The 22,185-nt window shown below is 33.1% G+C and overlaps 2 protein-coding genes across 9 annotated transcripts in view; both read left to right on the top strand.

Moving 5' to 3' along the window:
* Positions 1–13,958, top strand: part of LOC106080093 (rab GTPase-activating protein 1-like) — a 49,515-nt gene extending 35,557 nt beyond the window's left edge. For 5 of the 6 annotated variants that reach the window (XM_056039818.1, XM_056039817.1, XM_056039813.1 and 2 more), the window contains 4 exons: positions 414–497; positions 608–679; positions 1,874–1,990; positions 5,972–13,958. In XM_056039818.1, coding sequence (XP_055895793.1) covers positions 414–497; positions 608–679; positions 1,874–1,990; positions 5,972–6,163 — 465 coding nt within the window. In that variant the 3' untranslated portion in view covers positions 6,164–13,958. The remainder of the gene's footprint in view (positions 1–413; positions 498–607; positions 680–1,873; positions 1,991–5,971) is intronic. The other variant, XR_008779596.1, reaches the window with a different exon arrangement.
* Positions 13,959–16,928: 2,970 nt separating this feature from the next.
* Positions 16,929–20,746, top strand: LOC106061769 (zinc-binding protein A33-like). 3 transcript variants are annotated; one of them, XM_056041443.1, is made up of 4 exons: positions 16,929–17,053; positions 19,740–19,927; positions 20,034–20,271; positions 20,516–20,746. In XM_056041443.1, the coding sequence occupies exons 2-4, from the start codon at positions 19,760–19,762 to the stop codon at positions 20,533–20,535; spliced, it is 426 nt and encodes a 141-aa protein (XP_055897418.1). In that variant the 5' UTR covers positions 16,929–17,053; positions 19,740–19,759; the 3' UTR covers positions 20,536–20,746. The 3 variants fall into 3 exon arrangements, with proteins under 3 accessions (XP_055897418.1, XP_055897417.1, XP_055897419.1); XM_056041442.1 differs by lacking the exon at positions 16,929–17,053 and adding an exon at positions 17,872–18,007; XM_056041444.1 differs by lacking the exon at positions 16,929–17,053 and adding an exon at positions 19,054–19,117.
* Positions 20,747–22,185: the final 1,439 nt, after the last annotated feature.

The following is a 22,185-nucleotide window of genomic DNA, read 5'->3' as shown; positions in this document are numbered from 1 at the left end:
TTTCCTTGTTCAACAGCTGAAACAACATTCCCATTAAAATCCTATTCAATTAAAGCTAAACTTTGGCTAAATATGTTCCATTTTTGAAGGCTGGAAATAAAATAATTTTTAAATCATAAAAAATCTATTCCAACATGCTGCAGATACCAAATAAACACCTAAAAAATTGCTTCACTATTGCTCTCTTAGGTCAAAGTTTGTAATGGTATAAATAGGTACTAGAAAAATAGTGACCCAAAATCAGTGACTTGTGGCTACTATAGTTGTCTACCAGTAGCGGCGAGTCCCAACGACTATAGTTGTGAAAGCGTTATGGATTGATTGCAAAGTCCTGACATTTTGTTGATTTGTATTTACTTTATGGTTTGGTAGTTTACATTTTTGCTCAGACATAAGTTTTTTTTTGTCTACAGCTGAAAGAAATGTGCCGCAGAGAACTGGAACGGGCTGAATCAGAGTCCAAGAGAAATACAGCCATTATAGCAGATTATAAACAGGTAATCATAGGACTTGATAGTTTTAACTTTAAATTATAAACTTTATTGGATATTTCACAAATATTTAGTGTACTAGGTAATTTAAACTAAACTTTATTCTTTGTCTCTAGATCTGTACACAATTGAGTGAGAGGTTAGAGAAACAACAAACAACATTCAAAGAAGAATTAGTTGCTATCAAGGTAAAATTCCCCTTACTGACCTTGCAATTTCATGATAATATAACATGATATTGTAATGACCATGTTCTGTAGTGACTCTATGGACTCTATAAAAGGTGAGAGTTCGTCTAGGACAAACATGGCAGAAAGCAGTCGTCATTAAGAAACATCCATCACCCAGATCTTACATCATAAAGACAAATGATGGGAAAATATACAGACGAAATCAACGGTTTTTAAACAAGAGCTATGAAGAAGACATCTCTGGGTACTATGACACCGACGAAGACAATGAACAGCAAACTGTTAGAACAAAAGAAACAGACAATTATAAACCAACATCTAGAGAACTTGCTGTGCCGGTCAAGACAACCAGAAGTGGTCGAGTTCTCAAAATTCCTTGTAAATATAAGTATTAAGAACTTTAAAAGGAAGGATGTGATGATAGCTTCAAAAGGAAGGATGTGATTAGAAGATATTACGTCATTGTTTGTTATTTATGTTTTATGCGAAAGCAAAGAATCGAACGGAAATAAAAAGTTAGTTATATATGTCTACCTTGATCAAGACAGTCTCGTTATTATCATTATTAAATAGTAACGTCTACAGTAATTTATTATTAATCTGTGACTACGGAACAGTTTCAATTGGAGATAGTTAAGAAGAGTATTATATTGCCAGCACAATGACCAACCACTTTTACTTTACCCAACTATTGTCTGATACATATTAGAATTAGTGAACTTGGGATGTCCTAGAGATCCTAGAGCTAAATAAAAACAAGTCTTCATCTAGTTTCAAACTCAAAATGACTTGGTTTGAAAGCTAAATTAGCCATCAGGCCCTTAATATTTGAGACAGAATCAGTTTGGACCAAGATAACATGGGGTTGACTAAACAATTTAAATGCCAGTGCTAAAAGTAAGTTTTATGCACTTTTAAAATACAAAACTTTCCAAAGACACTGAGTATTTTATTTCTAGTATTGTTCCATTATAAACATACAAAGCCTGCACTTTAGAGCAGTTTATTTTAAAATGAACTTTATTAGAATCAGTTTAGTGCTCAACCTTTTCTTCTTGTTGCTTTGTAGTCAAGTAAATGTCAATTCTGATAACATGTACACAAAAATTACCTTCTGAATATTGTAAAGTGAGTCAAGTTATATTGCAGTTGATGATTGCTAACGTTTAGTTGTACATGTTGACCTCCTAGGCTCAAGTGAAATCCTGTAACCAATGTTGTGCTTTGTTTGATGGAGATAATTTGAGAATGGTAGACAACTCTAGAGAAACCCAGGAAGATCCAGATGTAACATTATTGCAGAAACATGTAAGTCACAGAATAATGTTGTTGTTTTTTCAAATATCTCATTACTGAGGTTTGTAAAAGTTGTATAGTTTAAATGAAATATGGCTAAATGTTAAATTTTATATATTTATTAGCGGCCCCCGTAAGGGGAAAAAGCCGCTATTAGGTTTGTGCAAAATGTCCGTCTGTCACACTCAGATCTCGAAAACTAGAAGAGATATGAAAAATATTATTTCATCATTAAATCCGGCTTGAAAAGTTTAGGTGCAACGGCTACTTTTGGTTTTCTAAAAGCAAACCGTTTAATTTATAAAATTAATTATGCAAGCGATTTTTTCATAAAAATACACCAATTCTAAAACAATTACGTAAATGTAAGGGAGGCAATGTTACAATATGCTAACAAAGATGGACAATTTTTGTGTATTTTCAGTATCACTAAGTCAAATATATTTTTAAAATGTACAGGAAATGTTTACAACAAATACAAATAATAGTTAAAGATGTTTTTTCTGGTCAACTAGCTGCTAAAATTAAAAGAAAACATTTCTGTTTGTTTATAAAGGCTAATAATGCACTTTGTATATAAATATCACGCACATTTTTTTAAATGGACTTTTTATGCTGCGATTTTCGTGCAGTAGCGTAACGTCGCAACATGATCAGGTGCTAAACCAATTCCTTAAACTTTTTTTAAAATCAGATTTTATTTATTTTTTGTTTAGTGCCCCCATCCGAATAAAAGAAGCTTATTTTTGTGCGTTTTGTCTGTTGGTCGGTCTGTCCGTCACGTTTAGATTTAAAAAACTAGAACTCTAAAAGCTATTGAAAATCTGATTTACCCTTTAATGTTCCTCCCATAACATCTCAATAGTTTTAAGTATCTAAAATTGATTGTTCCGGATTTTTTTGTGCAAAACTAATCAACGCCAACAAATGTTTGTTTGCTCTTCTAACTTATATTACATTCAATTTCCATGCTTAAACGTTGCAAAAACACATTATCAATAATATGTTGTTCCGTTTTTTATGTAAATAGCATATTAATGCTAAATCATAATCTCTATACTGACTTATATTTCATTAAGTGTAAAAATGTTCCGGATATTGTTTTATAAAACATGAATTATGCCTAATGATTGTTTGAAATCGCATAAGGCTTTTAAAAAAAGTAATTTACTAGAATTGATTACTGAAAATTACTTTTTAGACATTTAATTTTCTTGTAAAACATAACATAGAAGTTTTGTAATCGATAAAGAAAGTTCCGGATTTTGTTTCCTACAAATCGTCGCCAGAAATTTCCGAATTTATTTAAAAATCTACTAACGCCAAATAATTGTTTGAACTCCCTCTTCTAATTAATAAACAAATAATTTTCTCATTTACGAAATAATGTTTCTACAGATTTTTATGAAAAATATTTTAACTCACTACTCTCTTACAGTACATTTAACTTTCTACCTAAAACATTAAAAAATCTAATTATCGTTAATATTATGTTCCGATTTTTAAGGAAAACAGAATCTAAACACCAAAGTAAGGTATGAAAATCTCTCCACGTGGCTGTAGTACATCTAATTTTTATACGAGACCATCCAAAAAATTTAATTAACGGTATTACATTTATCTGAAATTCTCTTTTTCTTTTACTATTTATACAAACATTCGGAACAATCTATTATATAAACTTTTCAATTGTGTTCATACCTAAAAATTATTGCGATGTTTTGAAACGTAAAATAAAGGTTAATCAATTTTTAATAACTTTTAGTTGTTTTTTTTATATCAAGATAACGGACAGACCGACTGACAGACAAAACGCAAAAACAATGTGGCTTTGATCCTTTTTAAATAATATCTATTAGAACTCAGTGCACCAATGTCTATGAACCCTCGTTAAATATCTCGTGTAAATAAAGACATTTTTTTTTATGGTACCGGTACTAGCCTATTGTGAGGTAATGGAATTTTTTTTCTTTGACGTCATATGAATGGACTCTTTAAATGTAATGTTAAAAGAACGCAATCGGTGCACCAATGTCTATTAACCCTCGAAAAAATTGCTTGTATTAATGAAAACATATTTTAGTCTAACTAAGCCGTGTGACGTAGTGTTTTTTTTTTCCTTTGACGTCACATGGAATGAATTCTTTAAATGAAATGCTAAAAGAACGCACTCGGTGCACCAATGTCTATGAACACTCGAGAAATGGCTCGTGTTGATAAAGGTGATTTTTAGTCTAGCTAGGCCTTGTGACGTAGTGTTTTTTTTTCCTTTGACGTCATATGGAATGAATTCTTTAAATGAAATGCTAAAAGAACGCACTCGGTGCACCAATGTCTATGAACACTCGATAAAAGGCTCGTAATGATGAAGGCGATTTTTATTCTAGCTAGGCCGTGTGACGTAGTGTTTTTTTTCCTTTGACGTCATATGGAATGAATTCTTTAAATGAAATGCTTAAAGAACGCACTCGGTGCACCAAAGTCTATGAACACTCGATAAATGGCTCTTATAGATGAAGGCGATTTTTAGTCTAGCTAGGCCGTGTGACGTAGTGTTTTTTTTTCCCTCTGACGTTATATGGAATTAATTCTTCAAATGAAATGAAAAAAGAACTCGGTATAGTAATGTTTATTAAGCCTCGTTATGTGACTCGCGTTTAAAAAAGGAATGATATCTTGATTTAGATCTATCTAGATTTTTTAAACTAGATCTAGATTTTTATTACAGTATATCTAGATCTGGATTTATATTCTAATTAAAATTATTTTAGAGTCTAGATCTAGAATTTCTAGATCTAGTTTAGACTAAAATAGACTAGATTAAGATGTAGAATTTCAATTTCTAAACTTAAAGTGTAAAAAAAAAGTGTAGATTTTCATTTCCAAACGTTTTGATCAATATTGTAATGTTTTAATATACTAAAACTAATCTACTATTTTTTTATTAAATTTAAATTTACGGCAAATGAATCTTTGAAACATTATTACTTTTGACCATCGGATGGCTGCCTGGTCGTGCGGTTTGCGCGCTGGACTGTCGTTCAGATTTATGGATGGCCCAGGGTTCAAACCCTGCCCGCTCCCATCCCTCGTCGTCCTGCGGGAGGTTTGGACTAGGAAGTAATTATCTTCAACTCTGAAGGAACATCCGAAACGTGTAAAACATTTTACATCAAAATTAAATCACCTCTTGAATATTATTTGCGAATATGCAGATCCGACAGGGATCCAACTTCGACGGGGGCCGCCTCTGAGTTTGTGTAACACAAACTCTCTTTGTAATCTTGTTTATTTTATTTTAGTATTCTATTTCAATTTCATTTTTTTATACAATGTTAATATGTTTTGTTAATAATTTAACACCAAAATTGGTTTTGCAACTTTTGTAAAACTGAGGCTCTATTTCACTGTTAATTAAGATGTATATAAATTGGATGAATTAGATTTTTTTTTCTTACTGGGAAATATTCTTTCTCATGGTCCATCCATCATCTAAATGTTGTCTATTCTACTCATCCAATTTGTTTATGAAAATGTTTTCTTAATAATAACTATCTATATAGAGTGGCTGACTGGTTTTTGCTTTGTATCTGATTACCCAGGTTACCCTACCATCCCCAGCCCACCTTGTACAATGTACTGAAGATCCTTTTTTTTTTTGTAGAGAGATAGAAATGAGTTCAAATGACATAAACTTTCTTGTAAAGCCCAAACGGAAAGTATACAGTTATCCTAAGATTTATAATTAAGCTCTGAAAAAGTTGCATCTATTCTAGCAAGCCATTTGTCAGTTTTAAATTACTCTGGATACCACAAGCAGCAGGTAACCATAAAAACTGACTAATTTGCGGCTGCTTAGTGTTGGCATATTTGTCTCTTCATATCAGATTTCAGCAGTAAAATGTAAAATTCCTTAATTCTGTTGCCTCTGAATTTCTAGCATAGAAATACTTTACATTCTTTTATACATTATCTTTTCTTTTTTAAATTCAGATCCGTGAGCTAGAGCTGGAGTTAGCTCAAACTAAACTAGCTTTAGTAGAGTCAGAATGTAAGACTCAGGACCTGACCCATCAGCTGAATGCTGCTGTCACAGAGATTACTGCCAACAAGAACACCTGGTTCCAAAAGACTCTTAGTTCCATCAGGGACGTGGCCTCCACAAAGAAGGACCCAAAGGATTAGAGTCAGTTTTATCTCTTTAGTCTTGGTATTCATGGAGTTGGACTGTGGACACATGAAAATACAAACGATGTCATTGTTAAACACTTGATCTGTTGGTGAATGAAGAGATAGATGACCACTGTGCTGTTGAAACTATCAAACATCTCTTTGAGAACTTTGGATTGTTGAGTATTCTTTATGGAGTTGGTCAGCAACTGACCCAAGGGGGTAAGGGCATTCTGTTCAAGTCTTTGAGCTACTTAGGAGACCTTCTAAGTTTGTGAGCTACTGAACTAGGAAGCAGTGTATGGGAATCTACTAGTCTACATGTATTATTGGCTTTGTTGTTTTAACTGGGCATAATTTTAGTGAGTTCAAAATGTTCCTGTGTCAATGTCACTGTGGGGTACATCTTGCTGAGCTTCTTTCATAACAAACACAGCTCTCTTGCATGGAGTCTCAAATCTGCTTCATGGCTGTTCTTGTTCTTTTCTTAAATGTACATTTGTAAAGAGTGCAGTGTTGTCCTAATTTCTTGGTCTCTCTTCAAATCTCAAGCTCTCAGCAGTTAACGTTTTTTAGATAAATATCAGATTTGACAACTATTTCCATTCGTGATGCTAACAAACAGAAAACTGAATGCTACACTATTTATATACCTCAGGGTTATACCAGACCTGCCTACCTAAAAAAGTCCAAATGTGTAACACACAGTCAAAATGGGTATTTTGGTATCTCAATATGCAACATGTGCCAACAAATTATTTTTAACAGTATAAACTGGAATATTATAATTATTATAAAAAATGCTTATATTTATATAGGCCTACAATTTTCACATCCAGATCAATTTTAAGTATTTACAATTATATTTTATTTATTCTCTAATCCTCTTTTTGGAGAGATTTCCTAGAGACTTTTCAAATCTCTCAACTCAACATCAGTATACTTTCTTTTTTGTCATGCGCTGCTGGAAAAGGCCTGGGCATGTGTGTAATTAAAATCAATTATTAATATAATTTAGTTTTGGTGACATTAGGTCTTGTGGTTTTTTAACGCCGCCACAGACCAGCGTGCATTACTGGAGGAGAAACACAACACACAGGTAGCATACCATAGAGAAGAGAATCCCTTTCATTAACAAGATTAAAATTTTAATGTAATTAAAGATAAAAGTGAGAGGGATTACTAAGATGAGGATTATAATTATGCATTCTAAAGTAACATATCTATAAGTAAAGATAAATGATATGGTTAAATCATCATATTGACTGCTGACAATAAATTTGTAAATGCTCTATTGTTTGTATGACTTAGCTCTTAGGCTCCTGGATTTGGTCATTGTCTCAAAAGTTTATCCATCTGCCTTGGTGCTGTAGACTGTTTTAGTCTGCTAGCGCAAGCAGCAACTTGGGAGGTGCCAGCTACAACCAAAATACTACAGTTGAGTTACAAATAGCCAGCCACTGTTATGTGACCTCAAAGTGGGAGTGACACAGCAGAGGGTGGGGCAACATCAACGTTGATGCAGGCTGCAGGTGCTGAGAATAGACTTCAGATATAGAAATTAGTACTCAATGTTCACTGGTGCCAAGGTTCCTTCCTCCAGTCACAGAGTTAAGGGTTGATTTAACAGGAATAGCAGGAAATGGATTTCGTTGTATTGAGCCAGGAGGGCTACTACAAGTTCAGATATAGAGTAGGGAGGAATCAATCATTCGGATCCAGCAAGAAGTCTGCAAAACAGGAAGTTTGCAGATTCAGCTAGAAAGGGGAGATAATTAGCATGCAATTAATAAATAATAATTAATTCTGTGATAAAATTTATTGTAAGCAAGCTTGTGACACACATCCAGATCAATTTTAAGTCTTTACAATTCTAGTTTGTATAGTCTCTAATCATCTTTTTGGAGAGATTTCTTAGAGACTGTTTTCAAATCTCTCAACATCAGTATACTTTCTGTCCAATGCATTATTTTCTGGTCTTGATTTGGCTATAAGCAATGCTTCCAAAGTGTCATTACTGAGGCTACTTCTGGCATCAGTCTTCATTTTTCTCACAATTGAGAAAATGCATTCAAAGTGAGCAGATGAATGAGGAATAGTCAGAACTGACATCATGGTTTGTGTCAGAAATGTAAATATTTTCTCATTATTTTCTTTTAATCCTGCTCTAGCTGACCATGCTGAATCTTTTCTTTCTCTTACACTGTCACTGATATCAGTCATGTTAGCTGCATTCTCTGGCACTATGAAAGGAAATTTATCAGCAAAGTAATCACTTGCTGAAGTTTTCCCATCAGCTACATTATGTAAGGATGTATCTACAATTTCAGCATGTTTCAAAAGCTCAGTTGAAGTGGCAGCTTATTTGTTTGATACTTAACAGAAGTCACATAAAACTGTTTGACTGCTTCCAAAAATTCTTGCAGACTTTCTTGCCTAAGGTGAACCTCTTCTTTTCTCTTCTTGAAGTCACTTGCTGACTGACCTAAGTAAATTTCTGTGGAGTCTTAAATGTTTGTTGCAACAGAAATATTAACCTCCAGTACATCTTTGTTCAACATGGCAGATGGTTTAGCAAAACGAATGAGCAAGGATTTGATCAGTTTTTCAAGCCTTCTTCTTAAAACATGAATCATTGGAGAAGCACTTTGCAATTTTAGTGTTGTTGTCATCCAATGGTTGAAGAGCTTCAACCAGAAAATAAATCAGACTGCTAGTAGGTGAAGAGAACATTTGTCAAAGTTATCTGCTTTTCTATGCCTTTTGCTTTTCACAAAAAGATTTGGCATGTTTTTCTTGATATTTCAAAAACTCCAGTAAAGGCTCCCAGTTCTCCAAAAGTCTTGGTAAACATCTCTTAATACTCAGCCACCTGGTGCTGACATGCTTCAAAGCTTTGAGTTTGTAATTTCATGCCAATTGTGAATGTGTTTAACATTGCTTTGTCAAACACAGCTTCTTTTAAAATCATACAAAACATTGATCAAAAGTTGTTCAACACTGAATGCTTGATGCACCTTGTTCTGCTGCAATATATATCTGATGACATAATAAAAATAGTAATAAGGCTTGTCTTCTGCCACTACCAGAAAAAAAAGTAGTGGGATTTTCTTTTTTAAGATATAACCATAGACTCCTTTCTCTTTTCCAGACGTTACTGGAGCATTGTCTGCACCAAGAGAAATACAATGTTCCCTGGGTACTAAGTTTTAAACTCATTGTCAGCTAGGGTAAATTTTGTCTCACCTGTTGTAGGTGTCTCACACCTTTTTAACAGAAGATTTAGCTCTCTATTGGAAATAGTTTATTATTGTTATTGTTTCCATCTGATGAAGTGGTAAAAAGAAACATCCGCTTTCTTGATGCAAGAGTTGTTGTATTTTTTGCAGCTATCTCCTTAACAATGGCAGTTCCTTTAGATCTTCCACATGGAAATATCTGTGCCACATCACTGTCATAAGTTTAAAAGCATTTGTCAGTTTGTCAAGACATGACAATGGAATGCTCATTGTTTACTGCTAGATCTTCTAGCCTAACTTCAGATCTAACAATGTTTTGGAATCAGATTTACTAAACTACTTATAGACTTTGTCTCTTTCACACGTTTGGACAAATCATTATTTTAGTTTTAGTGTCTATTAATGATGAATTTCTGACTATTACAAATGTCACAATAAGTATTTGACTCAAATGTTGGTCTCGCTTTAACATAAGAACATTCTCTAGTATATTCCTTTCTGAAAATTTGAACACGTTATTTTGCATTTGATGGAGCAATATTTTCAATGACTGTGTACTTAAACATTCTCGATTCAATTGAAATTTCTAAGGAACAGGAAAAACATTTGAAGGCTATTATTGTCTTCGACTTTTAATTGTTAGAATAGGCTATCAAGAACAAATAAATAGTTGACCTATGGTACCAAAATGTCACACACAGCACAGTGTCTTCGCACAACATATTCTGTTAATTTTTTTCCACATAGAATGGCTTGGTGACCTACGTACCACTAGTAAGCTATCAAGAACCCATCAATAGTTGACTTATGGTACTAAAATGGTACTAAAATATCACCCACAGCAAAGTGTGCTTTCTTCCTGAGGTAGTATTTTCAGCCCACCTTTTCTATTTATTTTTTTTCCCAATAGGACAGCTTAGAGTGACCTCCATAACCACTCATAAGCTAGCTTAGAGAGGAAAAAAAAGAAAGCAAAATGTGTAAGGCCTCAGACTAAATTGGCATTTGCCTACTGGCTCTCATTTTTTTTTTTTTTTTTTTTTTTTTTTAAGAGATTTTACGTAACATTAGGCAGGTCGGGTATACTTTATTTTTATAATTTATAACTGTTGAGAATGATCTATTTGTTTAGAATGAACGTAATTTTTTTTCTTTTTGTCTATGTTACTAAATGATTTAAACACTTCAGCATTGACGACAGCTTTGTTTGTGTCAAAACGAATTCAAACTGTACTTATTGATCCCCTCAGAATTCATTTCTCAGCACAAAAACTTACACAATATCATTTCATTGGGGAATCTCTTCATACATTCAAAGTCCTACACTTTTTTTTTTCAAGTATTTTATTTTGTTGACACCAGAGATTATTAACTTACTTTATTGAATGGAAATTCTCTAGCATAATACTCAAATGTGACTTTCAGTCTGTCAAGAGTTTGTCCCAGTTTTATACGAGAATTATGTTTGAAAAAGTATTTCTCTAGCTAGTAACTTGTCACACTTACATGAAACATGGATATTTTGATTTATTTTTCTAGATCATTAAAACATTGAGCTCAAATATTTCAACCTTTTTCTAATTATCAATAATAATGATAAGATTCAGTGTTTTTATATCATTACAAAGCTTATATCAATTCACTCTGTCTAACTGTCTGTCTGCGATCTCAGATTAAGCTGAAATTTTACAAAATTTTTTCTTTTACCTGATAACACAAGAATCATAAAAAAAATTAACCAATTATTTAATTAACTTTTGGTAATCAAATATTTTGTTTGGTATCTAGAACAAGGGAAAGAAATCATACTTAACAGATGTGGTGGTATAAGTTGAATTAGTCTTGAGCCCTGAGTGAACATTTTTTTTATGCATTTAAAAAACAATCTTGTAAACATTCATCGAGATACCTTCTTCTTCTCTCCCCCTTTCACAACTGGTCTAGACTCCTGATACAATCATAGCACATTGAAAACGCTAAATGCTAAACAAAAACAATTCATCAATTGGTAAAAATATTTCTAATCACACAGGTTTATTATGTCTAGGTCAATCATACATATACATGACTGATCCAAACTAATTGATACACTTACACTTATTATAAGCTTGTTTTTTTTTTTTTAGTAATTTTTATGTTATTTTTTTTTAGTTAAAATATAAATTTCTTTTAGTTCTTAAAGCTTCTTAGGGTACTCATATGATTTATTGGTTGTGAAAATTTAAATTAAGTGTAGCTATCAAATCTTTCTTTTGTCTGGGAAGCGTGGTCGAGAGGCTAAGTGCGCTAGAACTTGGCTTTGCTTGGCTACATACGAAGGGGGCTCGAGGTTGGACACCCGACTCGAGCATAGTTGTGTTTACTGAGGCAGCACGGAAAAACCTTCTCCTAGATACCTTCTCCCCCCATTGGTTCTACAAACGAGATTGAACCAAAGCGCTCTGAGCATGCTATAAGCATGAAAGTAGCGCTATATAAAAGCCATAATTTATTTAATAAGCCAGTTGTAGAGAGTTGATCTGTTGAAGTGAGAATCCTTATCCAGACTTCTGTTTCGTCAAAGTATTGAAAATTAAAGAATTGTCATGAATGATAATCTTACTAGTCATTTTGTGTGATCTTGTAATGATTGTTAGGAAACAGTCTCTTCCCCTCCCTACTGACTCTACATCTAACTCCATTCACTGACTAGAAGAGGCTTCTTGTCTGAGTCAGGGACCAATATTATTTTAAGAATGACCGCAACTTTCTTGTTTTTGCTGATATTTATATTGTTATGATCTGTTTTCATGGCAAGACAGTGAATCAATGTGATAGCAAGCTTTTGTTTGTTGTTTAAGAATAACTGCAACACTTCTTTCTATTCTTTGTTGTATTCTGTAGGTTCACTTTGTTAGCATCTGTTGACTTGAAAGTAAATCTTGGAAAGACAACATTGGTTTCAGCGCTAGATTCTTTTAGCTTCTAAAAGTTTATCATTTGAAAGTCTGCACTTTGCATTAATTATGAGATTGCTGACAACTAATGCAAGTTAATACAGTATCTATTACTTTTAAAATAATAATATCTTATCTTATAAATTACAAGTGTCATCTAAAATGAATCTTAATAAATACTATGCATTTAGTATGTCCTCTTGGTTTTATTAATTAGAGACAATAGAGTCATTTCCTGGCTGATTTAGGTACACCAAAATTACAATATTTTGTTTCAATACATTAATAATTATATTAATTGGTATTTAACTTGGGGATTTTTCTTTACCATTTTTGTAAAATTAACAAAGAAAAAAAAAAAGGTTGGTCATATTAACTAAAGATAATATAGTCATTCCAAACAGATTTGGCACCAAATTTTTTTAAGCATTGATAATTATACTAATTTGTATTTAAATTACTGATAGTTTAATTATCCCAAAAACTTGCACTGAGAGATACACTACACTGTACTGCAGTTTGATGAGTGTTTTTCTTTTACAGTACCATTTTTGTTTTAAAAAAAAAAAAAGGATCATGCATTATCTTGATAAACATAAGGACATTTAATGGAACAAAATGTTTTTTTTTATTCAGGTGAAATAAGAACAGTATGTTTTGGTTAGGCTTTTTTCTGTCATCATAAACTCTTGTATGTGCTACTAACATTGAATATTGTTGTGTATATATCAAGTCTGTGTACAGTGTGTAGAGCAGTGTACAAAGAAAAAGTGCTTCTTTCTAAGTCTGTGCAATATCCTGTACTACTTATTCCCCTATATATACATATATAACATTGTTTTATATCATTGGCATTAATGTTATTAATAGTTTATGAAAACGCCTCAAATGTGCATTTTTGTTTTCTACATAGAATTTCATTTTTTAAAACTAGTGTTTGATTTTTTTTTCCCAGACCAAATTTCATAATTGTTGTTAGCTTTCTTACTCAAGAAATACTAATAAATGCTGTGCTACTTGAGAAAAACAAATTGATGTATGTACATAATAGTATATTAATATATTTCTTTCACCTATATTTGTTTCATTTATTACATAATCAAAAGAAATGTAATAAACAAATGTAAGGGTTTACTTTTTAATATTTAATCAAAATATTTGTTTGTTCATATTGTTTTGTTGTTTGTTTGTTTTTTATAAATTTTTGAATTGTGACATTTCTTTTATTAATTAATCCACTGTTGTCTGTCACTAAGACAATTATATTTATTTATCCAGTGTTAACTCATAAATTTATGATGATCCATCTATTAAATATGTGCTTGACAATTGTTGTATTTATTGTTAGAAAATTCCTAATTTCACACTTCAACTCTTCAATACTGGTGGAGCTATTTGAAATATTATTATTGTCCTATGAAAATGAGTGTAAATGCTTGTATTAGTTAGAACTGCAAGAGATGAAATGGAAAGTACACGTTTCATTGTTCCAATCATTGAGGTGTTATGTAGGATCTCAAGTTGTTTGCTGGATGTTAATGCTAGAATCTAGCAAACATTGTTAGCTTCTAATCTGTATTTTGTAGTTCTGCCCTAAATAAATATTGCACATAACTTTTGCAGTGAATGACGTGACATATCATTTTTTGTTTTCTTGAAATGTTTGTGCACATTCAGGTTTGCTGATACTAAAAAAAAACGTATTAGATATTTGGTTGGTCTGTGGTAAAATTTCAAGCTATTTAAACTTTAGAAATCACTATCCTGACCTTAAAGCATGCTCAAGGTACTGATAATTTGTAGACCCAATACCCAGGGTATTGCAACATATTTGAGGTTCTAAGCAATTGAAAACAGCGTCTCTAGCAGTATGTCATGGGGACCTATGATGGGTAGGAGCCCATTGTCCACATAGGGTCAACTTTTTATTAGACCAATAGACTTATGATCTGAGAATAGTAAATACCAGGATCAGCTATTGTCCATCAATTTAATCTCAGACAGACAGTTCCAAATAGTCACTTATACTAGCAACTTGTGAATAATTATCAAGACTTTTAAAATCCTTGTCTGACATCTTCCTTGTCAAACTAAATTATATAGGGATAAACCCACATTTCTATCAAAGAATCAATCTACATAGATTGGATGAAATAAATAGTATCCATCTTTCCTGTAAAGCTTTAGGACACAAAGGGTTACATATTTTGACAAGTCCTTATCCATCTTTCTGCAACCCAATGGGTGAGACCTGTAGAAAAAAATCTTTACAAAATGTGTAAATTTTCTCATAAAATTATCTAGTAACTACAAGTTTGAGCAGGGTTTTCTTGCTGCATTATTTTATTCCAACTTTGAACCTGTTTCACTTATCACTGATAGTTTTCAATGTTGGAGGACCACAGAATAGAAGTTATTTTGTTTATACTTAATTTTTTACAATTATATCCCTCAAAAACAAAGATTTACCGATGCAGGGCTGAACGACTGTATAGAAAATACAATAAACACAAGAGTTCACACTACTACTAGTAACTACCCAAATAGTAAAGAAAGAATAACTTGTGAGTGAACAACTCAATACATCAGAGTACAAGTCAAAGAAAAGTTAATTGTTTTAAGGTAAAACATAATTGATTTGGTTAATACTGAGTCACTATGTGCAACACAAACAAATTAAAAAGTATTTTAGTCTAGACCATTTTTTTTTTCTTCTCAAGCAATCAATTAGTGATAAACTATGTGCTCTAATGACCTCTCTCTGAACAATGTCAGTTACACCTATCCAAATGTAGGCCTTTAGATACAGACATTATTCATGTTTTTTTTATCACAGACTTGTTCCTGACTAATTTGTTTTGTGAAATATTTCCTAGACATGAATTTATGAATGTCTGTTAATCTTGTCAGACTAGTTTTGTTTCAATGCTTTAACTATTCATTCCACATTTTTGTATTTCTCCTTATTTTGTTATTGTTTTTCAAAATAAAAACACTTTCATCCAATTGTACTTTGCAGAACTAAACAATAAAACAAGTTTAAAATGTGTTTGCCGGTCATTAGACATTGATTGATTTATGATCTTAAAATATTTTTCAGATTATTCTAGATGTAATAATTCTGTGGCATCTAATGGTCAGTACATGATAAAAACTGTCCATACACACAAAAAAATGACCTGAAGCTTTCTACAGAATAAAAAAGATTTCTTCTACATTTATTATCAAGGTTGGCTGCCTAAATTCGACTTTTCCTGACCTGAAGAATTGACATGTACTCAGGCTGTGTAAAGTTAGACAATCTCTTTGAGCTTTTCTTCACTGTTCCAGAGTTTCCATGTAGGTTTTAAGGACTTAAAACGATTTTAAATTAAAGGACATTTTAAAAGTTAGTAATGTCTTCCTACGCGGAGTGGTAAAGTGCTTGGCTTCCAAACTGACCTACGGGGAGTGGTAAAGTGCTTGGCTTCCAAACTGACCTACGGGGAGTGGTAAAGTGCTTGGCTTCCAAACTGAGTCTCGGGTTTGAATCTCAGTGAAGACTGGCATGTTTAATTTTGGGATTTTTGAACACACCTTACACTAGTAGGAGAAAGTAAAGGCTGTACTGGTCACGTGACACCGTCGTTAACCGTTAGCCATAGAAAAAGATCACCTTTACATCACATGCCGTAGGCCTATTAATCTTAAGGTCTGAAAGATTGCTTTACTTTTTTTTTTACAAAGCTTATTATCAACTCGCTCTGTTTGTCTGGTAAAACGTGTGTAGGCCTACACGTTATTTCTCCCACACCCAATTCCAATTTCAGATCAAGCTGAAATTTTGCACAATTATTTCTTTTACCTGATAACACAAGAATCAATAAACAAAAATTAACCAATTAGCTATTTAACTATTGGTAATAAATTATTTTGTTTTCTCGAACAATGGAAAGAAATAGTAATTGCTTGAAGTGGTGGTATATTAGCTGAATTAGTCGTCGTCTGAGTCTTAATGAACACAAGCCTGAAAAATTGGACGAGACTATGGAAACAATACCTACATTACATAAGGCTACAAGCTTCCATGTTTATACGCTCTGTACTGGCTTAGTGGTTACCGTGTTGGCTTGAGAAGGCTTGAGCCATGAGCTTAATGCAGGTCGTTCCCCCTTTTTTTATTTTTATAAATTCCCTTTTTTTTTAATGGCTCCATCTGTAGACTTTAAAGCAGCAAAACATTTAACTCTGTCATCTCTTTGGTGGCCAATGAATATAAAAGTAGCCAATGTACAATTTATTCAACTGTTCCACTGAACAATGCAATAGTTTATAGCTGGAATGTAGTTTAGGGTTTATGGAAGTAGATTTAAATCTAAAAAGATAATTTCCAATTATTTTTAAACTTGGCTTAATTCCCTCAATGTGTTGTTTTTGTTTTACAAAATGCTTTGATAAAACAAGTAACCCACAACAACAGAGAAATACAATTAAGGGAAGATAGCTTGTACATGATTGTGGTTTTTATGAAATGACCTAGGACTTACTTGACGTTGTTTTTAATGACCTAGGACTTACAGAAGATCTCCTCGTGGTTTGGTCCACAGTTCACATAGACTACTTCCTGTTGTAACTTTTCATTCTTGCAAGATCTTCTTATCTTAGCTTATAAAATACAGACGTAACGTCTGTATTATATAAGATAAGTAACTTCAAAAAAGAAGATGATAACGTCCTGCGCGTGTTCCTAGGTCAGTCTAGTCACAAACATCTAGTAGGATGGAATCTTTCAGTGTGATCTAACGAAAAGCTTTAATTTTGTCAACTTGGCAGCTTCTCTCTCTCTCTCTTTGGTAGCTTAAATTGGCCGCATCTCTCTCTCTCTCTCTCTCTGGTAGCTTAGCCGCTTCTCTTTCTGTCTGTCTCTCTCGACTTAGCCGCTTCTCTCTCGACTTAGCCGCTTCTCTCTCTCTCTCTCTCTCTCTGGTCACCTTCTGTCAACACCTATCAACTAGCTCTAGATCTAATTCTACGTTTCTAGGCATTTCTTCATCTCTCGCTGACTTTGTGTTTGTTTGTTGTTTTGTGATTTTTAACTTCCCGGTCGTTTGACTGGCGGGAAGTTAAAAAAAAAAAGTAGACTACTAGTATAAATATTATATGACGCTTTCTATCTCAAAAGACAATGGATGCGCCCAGGTGAATCACTGGTTTTAGTTGCTTCTTGAGTCGGGGCAGAATCTGGTGTGATTCTGGAGCGACCAAGTTTTAGTTTGCCACAGTTCAAGCATGTGAATAAACCTGTTTTAAAGCTATCAAATAGTGCAGCTGTCTTATCTCGTTCTCGTGTCTAAAGCCGCTTCGTTTCTTTAGCTCTCACCGAGATATAGGATTATAGGCCTATGTAAAAATGTGAATGTATTTGTTGAATTTTGTTCACTTCACTTTGTTCTCTTTCTTATGAGTTAACATACATGTAGGCCTATCAGATCTAGAGTCTCTTCAGTTTTAATGATTTTTTTTTATTGTGCCTGTGTTGCGCACGGATAGCAAGTGCGCACCAACTGGCGCACCATCCTTAACAGAATTAACGACTTCTGCTTAGGACTTATAGTTATAGCCGCTAGGTAATCTGGAGCAGACTTTACCAGAGACCTCGCTACTGGCATCAGTTTTTGTACTAGATTTACTAGATCTAGTGCAGGGTAGGCTATATCAAAGTAGAAATATAGTCTATGTAGCCTACAAGTCTATCCTTTATTGTTAGATCAAAACAATTTAGCATTAATTAAAAATCAAGATTTAGTTAGTTGATGCTCGGTAGTTGGACTGTTGCTCCAATGCCTCTAGAGTCTTATTTGACACTCTCGTAGGCTCTAGACAGCTTTAGAATAGGCTACTTTAGATTCTAGATATAGATATATATAGATTTAGAGAATGGATCTCGATCTAGAATTAGAATTAGAACCTTCGATGGGAAGTTTTACCCTAGAAATAACTTGAAAAAAAACACTTCTTTTGTGAACAAAAACTCAAAATAACTTTAATTGACAATATTTTGAATATTACAGATTCAATTTAGCAATAATAATATGAAATGATTTTTTTTTAATCTAAGTTTTAACACTACTACAGAAACACACCCTTTATAGTCTCTAGTTATCCCACAACTATCAAACGTTTATAGGCCTGTGTCACTTTTAAATACTAACATGCATTATTACATTTAAGAGTTAATTAAAATTTAATTGCTTATTATTTTAGACATGAGTTTACCTTCAAATATGCCTGACCATTAGTTTTTTTTCTTCAAAGCCAAGAAGCTCTTCAAAGATTATCAAATTAGAAATTATCATCAATTTCTCTAATAAGAATTATACACTGGGCAACATCATAAATATTAGTAAACTCATGCAAGACTAATGAAACAAAAGAACATGCTTAAACAACGCTCTTTAGATGCTGGGATACATCATGAGAAAGTTCTTCGTTGACTTGAGAAATTTTATTAGTCTTTCTTTCAATACTTTTTATCCCCTGTTTCACATCACTGCAAATATTTGAAGACACGGTTAAACAATTTCATTTATCCACATTCTTTTGATCCAAGACAAAAGCCATTTAGTAGGCTGCTTCAAACATTACAAAACTTTAACAATTTTTCTAAACTAAGAGACTTTGCCTATTTTTATATTGTCTTTTTTCTTGTCCACCATTTCTTTCTGCAACTCAGATCCAGACAATTACTTCTTCTATTTCCACTTGGTGTTTCATAATGTGTCTGCTAAGATTGTATCTTCTTTTATACCAGTAAAGTGAGTAACAATTAATGCACGCTAGTTTTCCAGAAAGATTCGCAAGAATAAGAATTTATTTTCCCAATGTTCATGAAACTTTGTATCATTTTCTTCTGTTCATGTTCTTGCTATTAACAGGTTTAAAAAAAATTAAACCCTCCTATATGTAACTGATGACATTTTGTAAGAGGGATAACTTGGCTCTCAATAACTAATGTAAGAGTAGTTATGAAATTTACTAATGTCAAGTATCCATTAAAGTTGAGTAGACTCAGGGTGTCCTAAAAATACAGATATTTACCATCAAGTCTTCACTGAGATTGTAAACTAGGACTCGCCTTGATTCGGAAGCCAAGCACTTTACCTCTCAGCAACCACGCAACCTATGTATGTCCCCTCCCCGCAAGTGGCTCCATCCACTTATAAATCTAAGAGTCTAAAAGATTCTAGGTTGGTGATTTAGATCCAGAACTGGAAACATTAAAAGAAAGTAATCTAGACTACTCCATGTACCCAATAAAATACATCTTATAACTGATTGTAATGTGACACTTAAAAAAAAAATTAAAATTATTTTTATGTTTTGCAGCCTTAACTTTGCATACAAAACTTCATTTAAAAAAAAATGTGCTGTTTTCAGTTTCTGAAATTGATCCAGACATGTCAGAGCAAGAACTGGTAGGGCAAGAATTTATTCTGTCAGAGCAAGAACTGGTAGGGCAAGAATTTATTCTGTCAGAGCAAGAACTATCAAGAGTTTCTGAGGAGTTGCAAGATGTACGAGCTGAACACGAAAGAATATTGGATGTATTGAGAAGAATTAGAGATGTCAGTTCACTTTTAGTTACTTGTAATTAACAATATAAAGAAAATAAAAATAATCATTCAGCATTAACTATCTAGAAATATATTTTTGATGGCTATTTTTTTCTAGGCATACCTATCACTTAAGTGCCCAGGATGTAAAAACACTTTCACCTCAAAAGGGAATCATTGTCCTAAAGTATTAGGATGTGGACACAGCCTTTGTAAGGCTTGTGTCTCTATGTATACAGTGAAATGTACCTGCTTCTGTCCTGTAGACAATGAGGAAACCCTTGTAGAGAGAAAACTAGCCACCTGCAAACTTATAGCATCTCTTTTGGAGAAAATGGAACTTATATTTTTGGATGGTAAGTAAATTCTATATGACTCAGTTTTTAATGTGTGTAATAAAATTTATTTTTTACATTTTAATTAGCCATTTCGTTCACTTTCTGTTTGGATTTCTTTCATATTGTGATTTTTTAAATACTTAACCCTATTGTAGTTGTCAATACAATCATTAGTTTAAAATGAAATGATTTTTAAGAGAATATGTGACATACGTTAGACTTATTCTAGTTTTTTTTTGATAAATGTATTTCTTTCAAAAAGCAAATTTTCCAAAGCTCTAAGCCAGTAGACCTACTGGAATGTCACTCACCCCAGCTTGCCACACAAGACATCTTTACAAGAATGTAAGCTCTGGCGAAGACTTCTTTTGTGTCTGTTCACAATGTTAATGAAAGTGATTCAGCTTCTCAAGATCTTTAATTGAATTAGAAGATGCATTGTTTGACTTTTGATACTGTACTAAATACTTTCTTTGCTGAACTATTTGTTCCATATTTTTTGTTCTCTTCATTTTGTTATCCCTTGTTTGTTTCTTATGGACACATTTTCATCCACTTGTTCAAGGAGGAATAACTTCATAAAAATTAAAAAAAAAAAAACTTGCTAAAATTGTTTTTATGATGGCAATGTCTTCGATTCCAAGATTAAGGATGAGTGCAGTGTTTCACATGACTACACAAACCCAGTTGGGACATGCATATTTTCCCGCATTTTTGTCTATGTTCAATAATGGCCTTTCTTTGAGTCTCAAATGTTTGTCCCGCAGCCTGTGTGAAGTAGGGTTTTGTGCTTGCTCTGACACTCTTTGCAATATTCTTCGGAGCAATGCTAAATAAAATGATTTGACACCTGCATGAGGGCATTTACATTAGGTTCCTAACCGATGGCAGCATATTTAATATACAGCGCCTGCTCTCCTGTACAAATATTAAAGAGATGATTGCTTCTGAGCTGCTCTGTGGACAATTGTGCCCTTCTTGCACACACCGAACAGGAGCTTCAACTTGCCGTCCATGAATTTGCTGAGGCTGCTGCTTGTTTGGTCTGTCCATTAACCTAAAAAAACGAGGTCATGCTTCAGAAGTCCCCAATGGGAACTAATCCAGAGCCACAAATCTATGTGAATGGCCTTCTCCTTTACGTTTACTTTACCTACTTAAGCAGCATGCTTGCAGCACGGTGTCCAACGTTGCGCCACTGTCCAAAGAAACCTCAGACTGAGGAGTATGGCGGAATAGGTCTCTTCACCTAGCAACAAAAATCAATGTTTATAAAGCAGTGGTTCTCACTACACTCTTGTATGGCTCTGAGACCTGGGTTCTCTACCGAAAGCATTTTATGCTCTTTGAACACTTCCATCAAAGTGCCTTTGCCTCATGATGGGCATATGCTGGCAAGACAAGACATTACAAATATAACTATGTTCTGTTGGAGGCCATGTGGAACTGCTACTGCTGCAACACATTTTGTATTATAAAAGAATCAGTTTATATTTCTTATATTGTGTCATATTTTTCAATATTTAGAATGATGGTGAACCTCAAAACTATATGAAATTTTCTAAAATCTCCATTCTGTATTGAGTATAGTTGACAGTTTTAAGAATATAATGGTCAGTGTAGGATAAATGCTGCATCAGAATTTGTAATAAAGTTGGAGTCATAAAGATTTTTTTACTAGTAGGTTTAAAAGGAATAAAAGTATAATGGGAAATAATTCTTTGGAAAATATTTGCATACCGGTACATAAGGAAAAACATTTAAAAATTATTTTTTTTTACTATTTAGAGCTTCACAATGTTTCTCATTATCTAGACTCTAATTATGACAACTTTAAATATATTTAGATTTAGTTGAAATGTTTCAAGCCCATTTTTTGAACTGAGCAAGAAAGGTGGGGACAATAAAGTTTTAATTTTGACCTAAGAACTA

Source organism: Biomphalaria glabrata, chromosome 9 (genome assembly GCF_947242115.1).
Source record: "Biomphalaria glabrata chromosome 9, xgBioGlab47.1, whole genome shotgun sequence".
NCBI lineage: Eukaryota > Metazoa > Mollusca > Gastropoda > Planorbidae > Biomphalaria > Biomphalaria glabrata.
The sequence above is the reverse complement of the archived record's forward strand: the minus strand, read 5'-3'. Positions and strand labels throughout refer to the sequence as shown.